A 16,971-nucleotide genomic window follows, 5' to 3' on the forward strand; every position below is an offset into this window, starting at 1 on the left:
CTGATCATGCTCGTCTGACCTGCCTACTTATAGCTGTCCAGCTCACTTCACCTCTGCCTTCACCTTGGTTACATTACAAGAAACCATCTCCTGCGGGTCTGTTTAAAGACTGGCTTGCTGACATCCCTTCTGGCTCCTTATCCTGCTTGCTGTTGCTCTGCTTAGATCCCTGACTTCTGGCCTGGCTGATTACCCGATTTGGTTATTGAACTCTGGCCTGGCTGACTACTCTATCCGGTTACTGGACTCTGGCTATGCTTTGACTACGCTTTTTCTATTTACCTTTTTATTTTTATTTAACGAACAAGTGTGATTTAATTGTACTTCTATCTCTGTCTGATTCATGGTTTCTGACAATATCCCAAGATAAACAGAAGAATCCCAGGTGAGCAGGCACCTCTCAAGGTGAGCAGAAACACCCCAAGATAAACAGGATAACCCCAGGTGAGCAGGCACCATTCAAGGTGAGCTGAAACTACCCAAGATAACCAGAAGAACCCCAGGTGAGCAGGCACCTTCCAAGGTGAACGGAAACACCCCAAAATAAACAGGAAACCCCAGGTGAGCAGGCACCTCTGAAGGTAAGTTGAAGCACCCCAAAATAAGCATGAAACCCCAGGTGAGCAGGCACCTTCCAAGGTGAACGGAAACACCCCAAAATAAACAGGAAACCCCAGGTGACCAGGCACCATTCAAGGTGAGCAGAAACTACCTAAGATAGCCAGAAGAAACCCCAGGTGAGCAGGCACCTTCCAAGGTGAATAGAAACACCCCAAAATAAACAGGAAACCCCAGGTGAGCAGGCACCTCTGAAGGTGAGTTGAAGCACCCCAAAATAAGCAGGAAACCCCAGGTGAGCAGGCACCTCTGAAGGTGAGTTGAAGCACCCCATAATAAGCAGGAAACCCCAGGTGAGCAGGCACCTCTGAAGGTGAGTTGAAGCACCCCATAATAAGCAGGAAACCCCAGGTATGCAGGCACCTCTGAAGGTGAGTTGAAGCACCCCATAATAAGCAGGAAACCCCAGGTGAGCAGGCACCTTCCAAGGTGAAAGGAAACACCCCAAAATAAACAGGAAACCCCAGGTGAGCAGGCACCTCTGAAGGTGAGCAGGAACATGGCGAAGTGAGTGGTCACATCTCTAGGTGAGTGAACCCCCCCCCCAGGGTGAGTGGGAACACCCATAGTGAGCGGGCACTCCTTAAAAAGGGTAGGAACACCTTGCGATAGACAGGTACATCCCAAAGTGAGTATGGACAACCCAAGGTAAGCAGAAACATCCCATGGTGAGCAGATACATCCCACAGTGAGTGGGCACATCACATGGCGACCAAGAACACCCCAAGACGAGGAGTGGGTGGACCCAGAGAGCCATGTTGCGTTGGAGGTACAACTGGAAACAGCGGGGCAATGGAAAGGTCAAAGTTCTCAATGGACACAGAAGAAACCAGACTATCAATGATGAATGGTATGATTCTTTCCTTTAATGACTTACTGTTTTGGAACCCTGATTAAACTTTTAGATGATTATGGAAACTCACAAGCATCCCCAGCTCCCAGATTGAAGGAAGCACTGTAAAGCACACAAAGATGACGCTAAATATAACGAAGAGCAGCAGCCAGTAAAGGGCGACGTCCACCAGGGCTTGTCCACACCAGTATGCGGAGGGGAAGAGGCCAGACAGGCGCATCTGGGAGCGAACTTTATTCTGGAAAAGAGAAAGAGGAGGACATGACAAGGGCTGATGGCCAACAAATATACAAAAAAATTCGAGCAATATAATGAATTTTGTGTCTAAAACCAATTAACACAAATACAGCTCAAATCAATCAGACACTGATGAAGGAAAGCTCTATTGTATTTGACCCATGCAGGGGCGTAACTATAGGGGGTGCAGCAGTCGCAACCGCAACTGGGCCCTGTGATGCAGGGGGCCCATGCAGCAGAATAGGCAGCTAGGGGTACCAGTGCACCATGCACACGGGTGGCTGGAGGTGGAGGGTGGCTAGCAGAGCTCCATAAATAATAAAAAAAACTACTGATGCCAGTGGTGGAACTACAGGGCTCACAAAGGTCATACCTGTGACCAAGCCCTGGAGTTCCACCGCCGGACTCGGAGGGAAGGGCCCTGGCTGGGGTTCAGGGGGGCCCTTCATGGTTTCTTGCATCGGGGCCCTGAAAGTTCTAGTTACGCCACTGGACCCATGTGGATTTTTCGGAAATCTTTTAAATAAACTGCTCAATACACAGATGGAATATATATATATATACAGTATGTGAGCTTTTTTATGTTTCTGTCCATCCAGTCCTGATTATTAAACAGATTTCCCACACAGCACAGCCCTGTCTGACAGGGGAGGAGACCTGATTTTTCTTTGCTTCTGTTGAGGGATATGCTTTGTTCATATTTCACGTCTGAGGTTTACACCCACTTTAATGACCATCACAAATCAACAGCAAAGCTGCTGCTGATCGGTTACTTACATTCTCACAAACCAGCAGACAAGGCGATCTGCTGCTTACAAATTCTACAGACCAGCTGAAATGCTGATCTGTTATGCCGCATACACACGACCGGACTTTCCGGCAGACTAGGTCCGAGGGAATCAGACCGTCAGACAATACGATCGCGTGTGGGCTCAATTCCTATCGGGAAAACCGTTCGTCTGTATGCTGGATCCGACGGACCAAATATGACGCAAGGGAAGCTATTGGCTACTGGCTATTGAACTTCCTTTTTTAGTCCCGTCTTACATCATCACGTTCAAACCGAACAGACTTAGTCCGTTTGTGTGTGGCCAAGTCTGTTAGTTCGGAAAGTCAGTCGGAACTCCACTGAAAGTCCATCGGGAAGACCATCAGACCTAGTCTGTTGGAAAGTCCGGTCGTGTGTACGCCGCATAACTTGCAGTTCCACAAGCATGTAGTCTGGACCTGGCAGTGTTCTGATTTTACCTACTGTAGTTTCTCCCCAGGATATCATTCAGCGCCACTATGTAAGCTGTGCCAGGACCAGGAATTGAACCTAAAACCTCTATGGTGTCTTCTCTCTGGGCTCTTCTCACTGTGCCATCAGAGATGCTGGACAGTCCTCTGTCTGATCTCTGAGGGCAATCTTGCCTTGTCTCTTGTTTCTGGTGAACCTTGAAATCTTTGTTCCTCCCATGAACTTCCTGACTTAAGCCATGTCCCTGTACTTCCTATTTGCCAGATTATTGTGCTCTCTCCAGTAGATATCACTCTTTTGTGTACCTGCAGCTCTCCTTATTTCCATTACCACTTGTTACCAACCTGGCTTGTTCGTCGATTACGCTTCCGCTTGATCCCAGCTGCAACCACTTATTACTGACCTTTGGCTTGTTTACTGACTACATTTCTGCTTGATCCCTACCTGTTATATTCTGAGGACCGCAACCTGGTGCTAACATGCAGCAAAACCCATCTCCACCCTCAGGAGCTCTGGGGAATACTAGGGTCCAGTAGCAGATATAGCAGGTAGGGATCAAGCAGAAGCGTAGTCAGTAAACAAGCCAAAGGTCAGTAACAAGTGGTTGCAGGTTGGGATCGAGCGGAAGCATAGTCGAGGAACAAGCTAAAGGTAGGTAACGAGTGTTAGCGAAGATACAGATGGCAGCAGGAGTAGCAAGAGCGAGATATCCACTGGAGCGAGAACAATAATCTGGCAAACAGGAAGTGCAGAGACATGGTTTAAATCATTAAGTTAATGGGAGGAGCAAAGAGTTCAAGGTTCATTAGAAACAAGGGATCAGGCGGGGATCTGTTCAGCATCTCAGGTGGCTCAGCAAGAAGAGCCACAGCCAGACACCACAGAGGTAGTAGGTTCAGATCCGGTCCTGACACTGAGCACAACCTAAATAGTGGTGTTTAATGATATACATCTGAGAAAATACAGTAGGTAAAATCAGGTGAGACCTAAAATTGTGAGACTACTGTCAGGTCTGAACAAGCTACATGCTTGTGGAACTGCAAGTAACAGATCAGCTTTGCAGTTGCTCTGTAGAATTATAAAACGCAGGTTAGGGTTAGGTCCCAGGCCTGACATTCAGACTAGTAATCTTTGCCTGAGCACTAGGCTATCCCAAGCCCTAGACATCTGTTCCAAGAGGTCCTAGCTCTAGTTCCTAAGCTCATGGAATTGATTTTAGTCACCCCTGTGTGTTTGGTTCCTTGCATTCCCTTGGACTCCAGTGCACCTACTTCCTGCCTGTTTCCTCGTTAGACTGGCGGACTTCCCTTGCATTGACATTGTGCCTCGCTCTCTGGATTCAAAGTTTGACCCTTGGCCTGTAGTCTGGTTCATCTTTGGTCACCATGCCCTTCCAACACTCTCAGGTTAGATCCATGGCTCTGATGCCTGGTCCAATCCATGGTTCAATCCATTATGCTTCTGTACCATGCTCCGATGTGCTCCACGGTCTAACCACTTCCCTGCATCGTATCTACACCACCACCAGAACACTTCTGAGGTCATCTGCCCATGATGGCGCACATTAGAGCAGGTTAAACCTGAAGGGCACCTACACACTGCAAGACCCATCTTCATCATCAGGAGCTCTGATGAAGACTGGGTGGCTGCTGCTTAGACTCCCCCACCCACAAGGATCCTGAGTCACCTGCTCACACATAAGCTTCATCTCCACCAAACCTGAAGTTGGCACAGTGGACCCACAACTCCACTGTCATATAAGAAAGCCGAGAAGCACAGAGACCCAGTGATGACATCATAGTGTAGACATATTTCATCTGTGTATTTAGCTGATTGCCCAAAGTTTGGTTTTAACCATGAATTGTCCTATGTATTCATGTGATTATAAATGCTTCTACTTTAAATGGTGACAGATGAGGGGATACTTACTTTTACATCCTCCATACTGCTCATTGCAAAGTGGGGGGCAAGTCCAGAGGCAAATAATATTAGGAAACATTCCACGTAGATGTACTTAAACTTTAGAAGAGAGGGGCTGTCCTGGGGAGAGAAAGAAAGAACATCGCAACTAGATGGTGTTGTAGACTAAAAGTGGTTCCCTTTAAGGAGAGTGCGGAGACATATTTGAGGCCACATAGACACAACTTGCTGGTCACTGTTTAGGTAGAGAGTAAACAGAAGTATCTGATTGGCTGTAGCAGTTATTTTCCCCCGGTATATTTATGGGGTGCTCTGTGTTTTTAGGGAGAACCAATTTTTAGGCGTGTTGGGGTTCCAGTCTCAGCATTCAGGAAAAGACATATATGTCGGGGAGCCTCCGGAGAGGTACTCACAGGTACGACGGGGTCATTCCACACCCTGATCCGCTCCGTGGAGTTATAGATCCTCATAAAGGCGTTACTGATAATATTAACCAATACCGGGAGACTATTGTGTGCTCGGGGGTTTCCGATTATTCTGAAATTGTAACCCTGAAAAATAAACATAGAAAATGCGATCGGTGATCTCTGTACAACACTACGGTATATGTCAGAGCTATAATAATGTATTATAATAATAATAATAATAATAATAGTGTGTGACTGTAATAAAAACATATTTACATAAAAATAAATAATAACTAAACAATAATAATATAATAATAACTAAACAAAAACAAGCGTGCTTACATCAGCAGGTAAAGAAAACAGTTTCCTGAAAAGATAATATAGAAAGAACATATTTTAACCACTTCAATACAGGGCACTTAAACCCCTTCCTGCCCAGACCAATTTTGAGCTTTCAGCGCTGTCGCACTTTGAATGACTATTGCGCGGTCATGCTACACTGTACCCTAATGAAATTTTTATCATTTTTTCCCCATAAATAGAGCTTTCTTTTGGTGGTATTTGATCACCTCTACGGTTTTTATTTTTTTCCCTACAAATAAAAAAATATCGAAAATTTTGAAAAAAAAATGTTTTTTTTTGTTTCAGTTTCAAAACTTTGTAAATAAGTACGTTTTCTCCTTCACTGATGGGCACTGATGGGGCTACACTGATGGGCACTGATAAGGCGGCACTGATGGGCACCAATGAAGTGGCACTGATGAGGCGGCATTGATGGACACTGATAGGCGGCACTGATAGGCGGCATGGATAGGCGGCACAGATGGGCATGCGCAATAGGGAACCTGGAAATGAAGCCGCAAGGCTCCACTTCCTGATTCCCATAGCCAAGATGGCGGCGGCAGCACCCGAGAGACGATCGAGAGATCGGCTTCGGGTGCTGACATCGCGGGCGCGCTGAGCGGGTAAGTGTCCTTATTTTAAAAGTCAGCAGCTGCGGTATTTGTAGCTGCTGGCTTTTAAAAAAAAAAAAATGGCGGAACTCCCGCTTTAATATCTCCTCATTCCCACCTGAGCTGTACCACATTCCTGGGCTTAATGGAGGAAGGTGCGTTAGGTGGAAGTCGCACAACATCTTAGGTGGAATACCTCCTCCTTCCCACCTGAGCTGTACCACACGCCTGCGTTTAATAGAGGAAGGTGCGTTAGGTGAAAGTCACACAACTGGCTCCCTTCCAGCAGTAGCTGGCTGTGTAGGAACCTCTAAAATCTGGTCTGGTAAATTACCCCCGACCTGATCCTCCCTCCTCCCCTCCAGCACCATAGTCCCAGAAGTACCACAGTTACCAGCAGTCTCGTCATTGTAGTAATATGACTCTACCGGAGTGACTCCATCTTTATAAATTCATATAAGATTAACTTGGGTTAATCTGCTAGTTAGTTTAAGTTCTATATTCACAGACTGCAACAGTTTTTGCAAGGCTCACATATAAGAAAATATAGCTTACAGCAGCATTTATGCTCTGCACCTTTCTATATAAAGCTTTTGTGGTAAGAGTTGTCTGGGATGTCTTCCTGTGTAAAGGGGAACACCGAAGGCATGGCTACGAGTCATGGAAGCAGATGGCATGGTTACTATGGTTGCTTATGTCAGCCATGTTTAACCACTTCAATACCGGGGGGCACTTAAACACCTTCCTGCCCAGACCAATTTTGAGCTTTCAGCGCTGTCGCACTTTGAATGACAATTGCGCGGTCGTGCTACACTGTACCCAAATGAAATTTTTATCATTTTTTTCCCACAAATAGAGCTTACTTTTGGTGGTATTTGATCACCTCTACGGTTTTTATTTTTTGCGCTACAAATAAAAAAATACGGAAAATTTTGAAAAAAAAAATATGTTTTTTTTGTTTCAGTTTCAAAACTTTGTAAATAAGTATGTTTTCTCCTTCACTGATGGGCACTGATGGGGCTACACTGATGGGCACTGATAAGGCGGCACTGATGGGAACCAATGATGTGGCACCAATGAAGTGGCACTGATGAGGTGGCATTGATGGACACTGATATGTGGCACCGATAGACGGCACTGATGGATGGCACTGATGGGCGACACGGATGGGCACTGATAGGTGGCACAAATTGGCACTGATAGCTGGCACAGATGGGCATGGATAGGCGGCACAGATGGGCATGGGTGGGCACTGATAGGCGGCACAGGTGGGCACTCATAGGCGGCATTGTATTATGTTATACTGTACTAATGGATGCCAATCAGTGCCAAACAATAATGCATGCTAATCAGTGATGCCCATTGTGGGCACTGATTGGCATCCATTATGGGCACTGATTGGCATCCATTGTGCTGACCATTGGCATCCCTGGTCTAGGGAGGATTACCTGTTCCCTGGTGGTCTGGTGGCGTCCCTGGTGGTCCAGTGTGGGCATCCTCGGGGGGGGGGGGGGGTGTGCTGATAATCGATCAGCACAGACCCCCCCCTGTCAGAGGAGCAGCCGATCGGCTCTCCTCTACTCGCGTCTGACAGACGCGAGTGAGGAAAAGCTGATCACCGGCTCTTCCCATTTACACTGTGATCAGCCGTGATTGGACACGGCTGATCACGTGGTAAAGAGTCTCCGTCCAACCCTTCCTCCCATTAACCCACCCCCCCACATATTTCACCCTGACTTCCACATCGTTCACCTTACATTCTGCACCAGCCACTCTCATTCCCTTCCCACCCCCCAGCCCCACCATCACCCAATCCAACACCCCCCCCCCACCCCCTCCACCCCTCGGTTTCTGCTGACCCCCAGCCACACTTCTGCCACGCCGAATAAGAGGGGTTGGCACAACCATACACGCTGGTCCAGCACCCTCCACTGTCTTCACTACACTAGAAGAAACAATAGGTGCTGACACAGACTTGACAACCACACTTTTTGACACTGACTGGGGAACCACAAACTGGGGGGGACACACTGACACCACAGACGGCCTCACAGACACAGATTCTGACGGGACAGAGACAGTAGGATTCCCTGGTACAACCTCCACCAACCCAGACCAGGCATGTACTGGCCATTGGAACTACCCGGAGTTTCCCGGTGGGCCAATGGCTCAGTGGGCCACTCTGATGTAAGGGAGTGCTGATGGGACACTCAAAATGTAAGTGGGCCGGTCTGGATGAAGTCCAGGGCCAAATTTCTGTCCCAGTCCAGCCCTGACCCAGATTCTTCTCTATCCAAACGGAAGAATTCCTCCACTAGCTGTGACTTATTGTGCAAAGCCTCAGGGCACCGGCTATAAGGGTGACCAACCTTATCACATAGGTTACATTTAATGATCCTACATTCCTTTGCCAGATGCCCCACAAAGAGCACTTCTGTTCTGGACAGGAAGAGGAGAAATGTCCCTTGGCTCCACATTTATGCCACAGATTAGGTTGGTCAGGGTAGAAGATGGTAATCCTATCTCTACCAATAAAGGCCGAGGAGGGCAAATGCTGGACCACATTCTCACACACACTCAACCTCATTGACACTGACCACCCACCCGTCCAGATTCCTCTATCATCCATAATCTTTTTTAGGAGGCACAAAGTTTCACCAAACCTCCTCAACCAGACCCATAAATCCTCGGAGGGGTAAAGACTCATTCCTTGTCAGGCTAGTCACATTTTTTATCAAGGGCTGTCATGAAACAACTTTGAGGACAAGCCACTACCACTCTGTCTGGCCCCCATATACATGCTCATACCGCTCCCAAAACAGATCCAGTGACTATGGACGCACAAATGACAAATCATATTCATAGGAACCTGCCGGACTGATAAGAGCATAAATATATACCCTCTGCCCATGGCTGGGATCCTATCCACAACCACCCTCCTGAGAGGTTTAACCACTTGCCGCCCGCCATATAGCAATATGACGGTGGCAAAGTGGTTTTAATATCCTGACCGGACGTCATATGACGTCATATGTCAGTCTGACACCCCGCAACTACGATCTCGGTAAAAAGTCTCAGACGGAGACTCTTTACCATGTGATCAGCCATGTCCAATCATGGCTGATCACAGTGTAAATGGGAAGAGCCGGTGATCGGCTTTTCCTCACTCGCGTGTGTCAGACTCAAGTAGAGGAGAGCCGATCGGCTGCTCCTCTGACAGGGGGGGTCTGTGCTGGTCGATTATCAGCACAGCCCCCCCCCCCCCAGGATGCCGACACTGGACCACCAGGGACGCCACCAGACCACCAGGGGATGCCCAGCACCAGGTATGTCCCCCTAGACCACCAGGGATGCCAGCCAGTGCCCATAATGAATGCCAATCAGTGCCCATAATGGATGCCAATTAGTGCCCACAATGGGCATCACTGATTGGCATGCATTATTGTTTGGCACTGATTGGCATCCATCCCTACAATACTTTAAATTACAATGCCGCCTATCAGTGCCCATCCATGCCGCCTATCAGTGCCCATCCTAGCCGCCTATCAGTGCCCATCCATGCCGCCTCTCCATGCCCATCCGTGCCGCCTCTCCATGCCCATCCGTGCCGCCTATCCATGCCCATTTGTGCTACCTATCCATGCCGCCCATCCATGCCAATCCATGCCACCTATCCATGACAATCCGTGCCACCTATCAGTGTCTATCTGTGTCGCATATCAGTGCCACCTATCAGTGCCGTCTATCAGTGCCACTTCATTGGTGCCGCCTTATCAGTGCCCATCACTGCAGCCCTGTCAGTGCCCATCAGTGAAGGAGAAAACTTACTTATTTACAAAGTTTTGTAACTGAAACAAAAAAAAAACATGTTTTTTTTCTTTTCAAGATTTTCTGTCTTTTTTTATTTGTTTAGCAGAAAATAAAAATCCCAGAGGTGATCAAATACCACCAAAAGAAAGCTCTATTTGTGGGAACAAAATGATAAAAATGTAGTTTGGGTACAATGTAGCACGACCGCGCAATTGTCATTCAAAGTGCGACAAAATTGGTCTGGGCAGGAAGGTGTATAAGTGCCCTGTATTGAAGTGGTTAAAGCGGAGGTCCACCCTAAAGTGGAGCTTCCGCTCATTGGAACCCCCCCCCCTCCGGCGCCACAATTGGCACCTTTCGGGGGGAGGGGGGTGCAGATACCTGTACAGTACAGGTATCTGCACCCACTTCCGGCATAGATATCTTTAGAATCTACGCCCCTTTCCGCAGAATCTACGCCCCTTTCCGCAGGTCCCCCGCTGCCTGCTGGGAAACACACGGATCCCAGAGACAGCGGGGACCATCCTTATTGCGCAGCGCGACAGTAGGGAACCTGGAAATGAAGCCGCAAGGCTCCACTTCCTGATTCCCATAGCCAAGATGGCGGCGGCAGCACCCGAGAGACGATCGAGAGATCGGCTTCGGGTGCTGACATCGCGGGCGCGCTGAGCGGGTAAGTGTCCTTATTTTAAAAGTCAGCAGCTGCGGTATTTGTAGCTGCTGGCTTTAAAAAAAAAAAAAATGGCGGAACTCCCGCTTTAATATCTCCTCATTCCCACCTGAGCTGTACCACATTCCTGGGCTTAATGGAGGAAGGTGCGTTAGGTGAAAGTCACACAACATCTTAGGTGGAATACCTCCTTCTTCCCACCTGAGCTGTACCACACGCCTGCGTTTAATAGAGGAAGGTGCGTTAGGTGAAAGTCACACAACTGGCTCCCTTCCAGCAGTAGCTGGCTGTGGAGGAACCTCTAAAATCTGGTTTGGTAAATTACCCCCCACCTGATCCTCCCTCCTCCCCTCCAGCACCATAGTCCCAGAAGTACCACAGTTACCAGCAGTCTTGTCATTGTAGTAATATGACTCTACCGGAGTGACTCCATCTTTATAAATTCATATAAGATTAACTTGGGTTAATCTGCTAGTTAGTTTAAGTTCTATATTCACAGACTGCAACAGTTTTTTGCAAGGCTCACATATAAGAAAATATAGCTTACAGCAGCATTTATGCTCTGCACCTTTCTATATAAAGCTTTTGTGGTAAGAGTTGTCTGGGATGTCTTCCTGTGTAAAGGGGAACACCGAAGGCATGGCTACGAGTCATGGAAGCAGATGGCATGTTTACTATGGTTGCTTATGTCAGTTAACCACTCCAATACCGGGGGGGCACTTAAACACCTTCCTGCCCAGACCAATTTTGAGCTTTCAGCGCTGTCGCACTTTGAATGACAATTGCGCGGTCATGCTACACTGTACCCAAATGAAGTTTTTATCATTTTTTTCCCACAAATAGAGCTTACTTTTGGTGGTATTTGATCACCTCTACGGTTTTTATTTTTTGCGCTACAAATAAAAAAATACGGAAAATTTTGAAAAAAAAAATATGTTTTTTTTTGTTTCAGTTTCAAAACTTTGTAAATAAGTATGTTTTCTCCTTCACTGATGGGCACTGATGGGGCTACACTGATGGGCACTGATAAGGCGGCACTGATGGGCACCAATGATGTGGCACCAATGAAGTGGCACTGATGAGGTGGCATTGATGGACACTGATATGTGGCACCGATAGACGGCACTGATGGGCGACACGGATGGGCACTGATAGGTGGCACAAATTGGCACTGATAGCTGGCACAGATTGGCATGGGTGGGCGGCACAGATGGGCATGGATAGGCGGCACAGATGGGCATGGGTGGGCACTGATAGGCGGCATTGTATTATGGTATACTGTACTAATGGATGCCAATCAGTGCCAAACAATAATGCATGCCAATCAGTGATGCCCATTGTGGGCACTGATTGCATCCATTATGGGCACTGATTGGCATCCATTGTGCTGACCATTGGCATCCCTGGTGGTCTAGGGAGGATTACCTGTTCCCTGGTGGTCTGGTGGCGTCCCTGGTGGTCCAGTGTGGGCATCCTGGGGGGGGGAGGTGTGCTGATAATCGATCAGCACAGACCCCCCCCTGTCAGAGGAGCAGCCGATCGGCTCTCCTCTACTCGCGTCTGACAGACGCGAGTGAGGAAAAGCTGATCACCGGCTCTTCCCATTTAGACTGTGATCAGCCGTGATTGGACACGACTGATCACGCGGTAAAGAGTCTCCGTCGGAGACTCTTTACCGAGATCGTAGTTGCCGGGTTTCAGACTGACACCCCGCAACAACGATCGCCGCGATGCCCGCCCCCGGGGGCGCGCAGCGGCTCATAATCCTGAGGACATCATATGACGTCCGGTCAGGATTAGGAAACCACTTTGCCGCCGTCTATTTGTAATAGGGCGGGCGGCAAGTGGTTAATGACAAAAAAGGTGACTACAAACCCTAAACCTCAACTCAAACACAATCCAGGCTGAGAAACATTTTGAGATTTAACTCAAGATGCTTTAGATACACCCTTCTTAGATTTCTCCCCCCCCCCCCTCCCCACTTACTCGGAGACCCTACATGTTTTATTATTCTCTGCAATTCCTCCTCCATAGAAGTCACCGACTTCTCAGCAGATGAACCCTCACCCTCCACTTCAGAATACACCCCAAACGTATTTGATACCTCCACCCTCACCGATTCCAACCCCCCCTCCCATTAACCCACCCCCCCACATATTTCACCCTGACTTCCACATCGTTCACCTTACATTCTGCACCAGCCACTCTCATTCCCTTCCCACCCCCCACCCCCACCATCACCCAATCCAACACCCCCCCCACCCCCTCCACCCCTCGGTTTCTGCTGACCCCCAGCCACACTTCTGCCACGCTGGAATAAGAGGGGTGGGCACAACCATACACGCTGGTCCAGCACCCTCCACTGCCTTCACTACACTAGAAGAAACAATAGGTGCTGACACAGACTTGACAACCACACTTTTTGACACTGACTGGGGAACCACAAACTGGGGGGACACACTGACACCACAGACGGCCTCACAGACACAGATTCTGACGGGACAGAGACAGTAGGATTCCCTGGTACAACCTCCACCAACCCAGACCAGGCATGTACTGGCCATTGGAACTACCGGGAGTTTCCCGGTGGGCCAATGGCTCAGTGGGCCACTCTGATGTAAGGGAGTGCTGATGGGACACTCAAAATGTAAGTGGGCCGGTCTGGATGAAGTCCAGGGCCAAATTTCTGTCCCAGTCCAGCCCTGACCCAGATTCTTCTCTATCCAAACGGAAGAATTCCTCCACTAGCTGTGACTTATTGTGCAAAGCCTCAGGGCACCGGCTATAAGGGTGACCAACCTTATCACATAGGTTACATTTAATGATCCTACATTCCTTTGCCAGATGCCCCACAAAGAGCACTTCTGTTCTGGACAGGAAGAGGAGAAATGTCCCTTGGCTCCACATTTATGCCACAGCTTAGGTTGGTCAGGGTAGAAGATGGTAATCCTATCTCTACCAATAAAGGCCGAGGAGGGCAAATGCTGGACCACATTCTCACACACACTCAACCTCATTGACACCGACCCCCCACCCGTCCAGATTCCTCTATCATCCATAATCTTTTTTAGGAGGCACAAAGTTTCACCAAACCTCCTCAACCAGACCCATAAATCCTCGGAGGGGTAAAGACTCATTCCTTGTCAGGCTAGTCACATTTTTTATCAAGGGCTGTCATGAAACAACTTTGAGGACAAGCCACTTCCACTCCGTCTGGCCCCCATATACATGCTCATACCGCTCCCAAAACAGATCCAGTGACTATGAACGCACAAATGACAAATCATATTCATAGGAACCTGCCGGACTGATAAGAGCATAAATATATACCCTCTGCCCATGGCTGGGATCCTATCCACAACCACCCTCCTGAGAGGTTTAACCACTTGCCGCCCGCCATATAGCAATATGACGGTGGCAAAGTGGTTTTAATATCCTGACCGGACGTCATATGACGTCATATGTCAGTCTGACACCCCCCGCAACTACGATCTCGGTAAAAAGTCTCCGACGGAGACTCTTTACCATGTGATCAGCCATGTCCAATCACGGCTGATCACAGTGTAAATGGGAAGAGCCGGTGATCGGCTTTTCCTCACTCGCGTGTGTCAGACGCAAGTAGAGGAGAGCCGATCGGCTGCTCCTCTGACAGGGGGGGTCTGTGCTGGTCGATTATCAGCACAGCCCCCCCCCCCCGAGGATGCCGACACTGGACCGCCAGGGACGCCACCAGACCACCAGGGGATGCCCAGCACCAGGTATGTCCCCCTAGACCACCAGGGATGCCAGCCAGTGCCCATAATGAATGCCAATCAGTGCCCATAATGGATGCCAATTAGTGCCCACAATGGGCATCACTGATTGGCATGCATTATTGTTTGGCACTGATTGGCATCCATCCCTACGATACTTTAAATTACAATGCCGCCTATCAGTGCCCATCCATGCCGCCTATCAGTGCCCATCCTAGCCGCCTCAATGCCCATCCATGCCGCCTAGCCATGCCCATCCGTGCCGCCTCTCCATGCCCATCCGTGCCGCCTCTCCATGCCCATCCATGCCGCCTATCCATGCCCATTTCTGCCACCTATCCATGCCGCCCATCCCTGCCAATCCATGCCACCTATCCATGACAATCCGTGCCACCTATCAGTGTCTATCTGTGTCGCATATCAGTGCCACCTATCAGTGCTGTCTTTCAGTGCCACTTCATTGGTGCCGCCTTATCAGTGCCCATCACTGCAGCCCTGTCAGTGCCCATCAGTGAAGGAGAAAACGTACTTATTTACAAAGTTTTGTAACCGAAAGAAAAAAAAACATGTTTTTTTTTTTTCAAGATTTTGTCTTTTTTTATTTGTTTAGCAGAAAATAAAAATCCCAGAGGTGATCAAATACCACCAAAAGAAAGCTCTATTTGTGGGAACAAAATGATAAAAATTTAGTTTGGGTACAATGTAGCACGACCGCGCAATTGTCAAAATTGGTCCGGTGCAGGAAGGTGTATAAGTGCCCTGTATTGAAGTGGTTAAAGCGGAGGTCCACCCTAAAGTGGAGCTTCCGCTCATTGGAACCCCCCCCCCCTCCGGCGCCACAATTGGCACCTTTCAGGGGGGAGGGGGGTGCAGATACCTGTACAGTACAGGTATCTGCACCCACTTCCGGCATAGATATCTTTAGAATCGACGCCCCTTTCCGCAGAATCTACGCCCCTTTCCGCAGGTCCCCCGCTACCTGCTGGGAAACACACGGATCCCAGAGACAGCGGGGACCATCCTTATTGCGCAGCGCGACTCGCGCATGCGCAGTAGGGAACCTGGAAATGAAGCCGCAAGGCTCCACTTCCTGATTCCCATAGCCAAGATGGCGGCGGCAGCACCCGAGAGACGATCGAGAGATCAGCTTCGGGTGCAGACATCGCGGGCGCGCTGGGCGGGTAAGTGTCCTTATTTTAAAAGTCAGCAGCTGCGGTATTTGTAGCTGCTGGCTTTTATAAAAAAAAAAAAAAAATGGCGGAACTCCCGCTTTAATATCTCCTCATTCCCACCTGAGCTGTACCACATTCCTGGGCTTAATGGAGGAAGGTGCGTTAGGTGTAAGTCGCACAACATCTTAGGTGGAATACCTCCTCCTTCCCACCTGAGCTGTACCACACGCCTGCGTTTAATAGAGGAAGGTGCGTTAGGTGAAAGTCACACAACTGGCTCCCTTCCAGCAGTAGCTGGCTGTGGAGGAACCTCTAAAATCTGGTTTGGTAAATTACCCCCCACCTGATCCTCCCTCCTCCCCTCCAGCACCATAGTCCCAGAAGTACCACAGTTACCAGCAGTCTTGTCATTGTAGTAATATGACTCTACCGGAGTGACTCCATCTTTATAAATTCATATAAGATTAACTTGGGTTAATCTGCTAGTTTGTTTAATTTCTATATTCACAGACTTCAACAGTTTTTTGCAAGGCTCACATATAAGAAAATATAGCTTACAGCAGCATTTATGCTCTGCACCTTTCTATATAAAGCTTTTGTGGTAAGAGTTGTCTGGGATGTCTTCCTGTGTAAAGGGGAACACCGAAGGCATGGCTACGAGTCATGGAAGCAGATGGCATGTTTACTATGGTTGCTTATGTCAGCCATGTTTAACCACTTCAATACCGGGGGCACTTAAACACCTTCCTGCCCAGACCAATTTTGAGCTTTCAGCGCTGTCGCACTTTGAATGACAATTGCGCGGTCGTGCTACACTGTACCCAAATGAAATTTTTATCATTTTTTTCCCACAAATAGAGCTTTCTTTTGGTGGTATTTGATCACCTCTACGGTTTTTATTTTTTGCGCTACAAATAAAAAAATACGGAAAATTTTGAAAAAAAAAAAAATGTTTTTTTTTGTTTCAGTTTCAAAACTTTGTAAATAAGTATGTTTTCTCCTTCACTGATGGGCACTGATGGGGCTACACTGATGGGCACTGATAAGGCGGCACTGATGGGCACCAATGATGTGGCACCAATGAAGTGGCACTGATGAGGTGGCATTGATGGACACTGATATGTGGCACCGATAGACGGCACTGATGGATGGCACTGATGGGCGACACGGATGGGCACTAATAGGTGGCACAAATTGGCACTGATAGCTGGCACAGATTGGCATGGGTGGGCGGCACAGATGGGCATGGATAGGCGGCACAGATGGGCATGGATAGGCGGCACAGATGGGCATGGGTGGGCACTGATAGGTGGCACAGGTGGGCACTCATAGGCGGCAT

General features: G+C 48.5%; 1 protein-coding gene across 1 annotated transcript in view; it reads right to left on the reverse strand.

Moving 5' to 3' along the window:
* LOC143936206 (ATP-binding cassette sub-family A member 10-like) overlaps window positions 1–16,971 on the reverse strand; it is a 95,215-nt gene that overhangs the window by 21,947 nt on the left and 56,297 nt on the right. Inside the window, exons 23-25 of the mRNA XM_077460615.1 lie at window positions 5,282–5,419; window positions 4,878–4,988; window positions 1,542–1,709 (exon numbers count right to left, since the gene is read on the reverse strand). Coding sequence (XP_077316741.1) covers window positions 1,542–1,709; window positions 4,878–4,988; window positions 5,282–5,419 — 417 coding nt within the window. The remainder of the gene's footprint in view (window positions 1–1,541; window positions 1,710–4,877; window positions 4,989–5,281; window positions 5,420–16,971) is intronic.

Source organism: Lithobates pipiens, unplaced genomic scaffold, assembly GCF_037356315.1.
Source record: "Lithobates pipiens isolate NorthernLeopardFrog02 unplaced genomic scaffold, aLitPip1_a1.2 Scaffold_28, whole genome shotgun sequence".
NCBI lineage: Eukaryota > Metazoa > Chordata > Amphibia > Anura > Ranidae > Lithobates > Lithobates pipiens.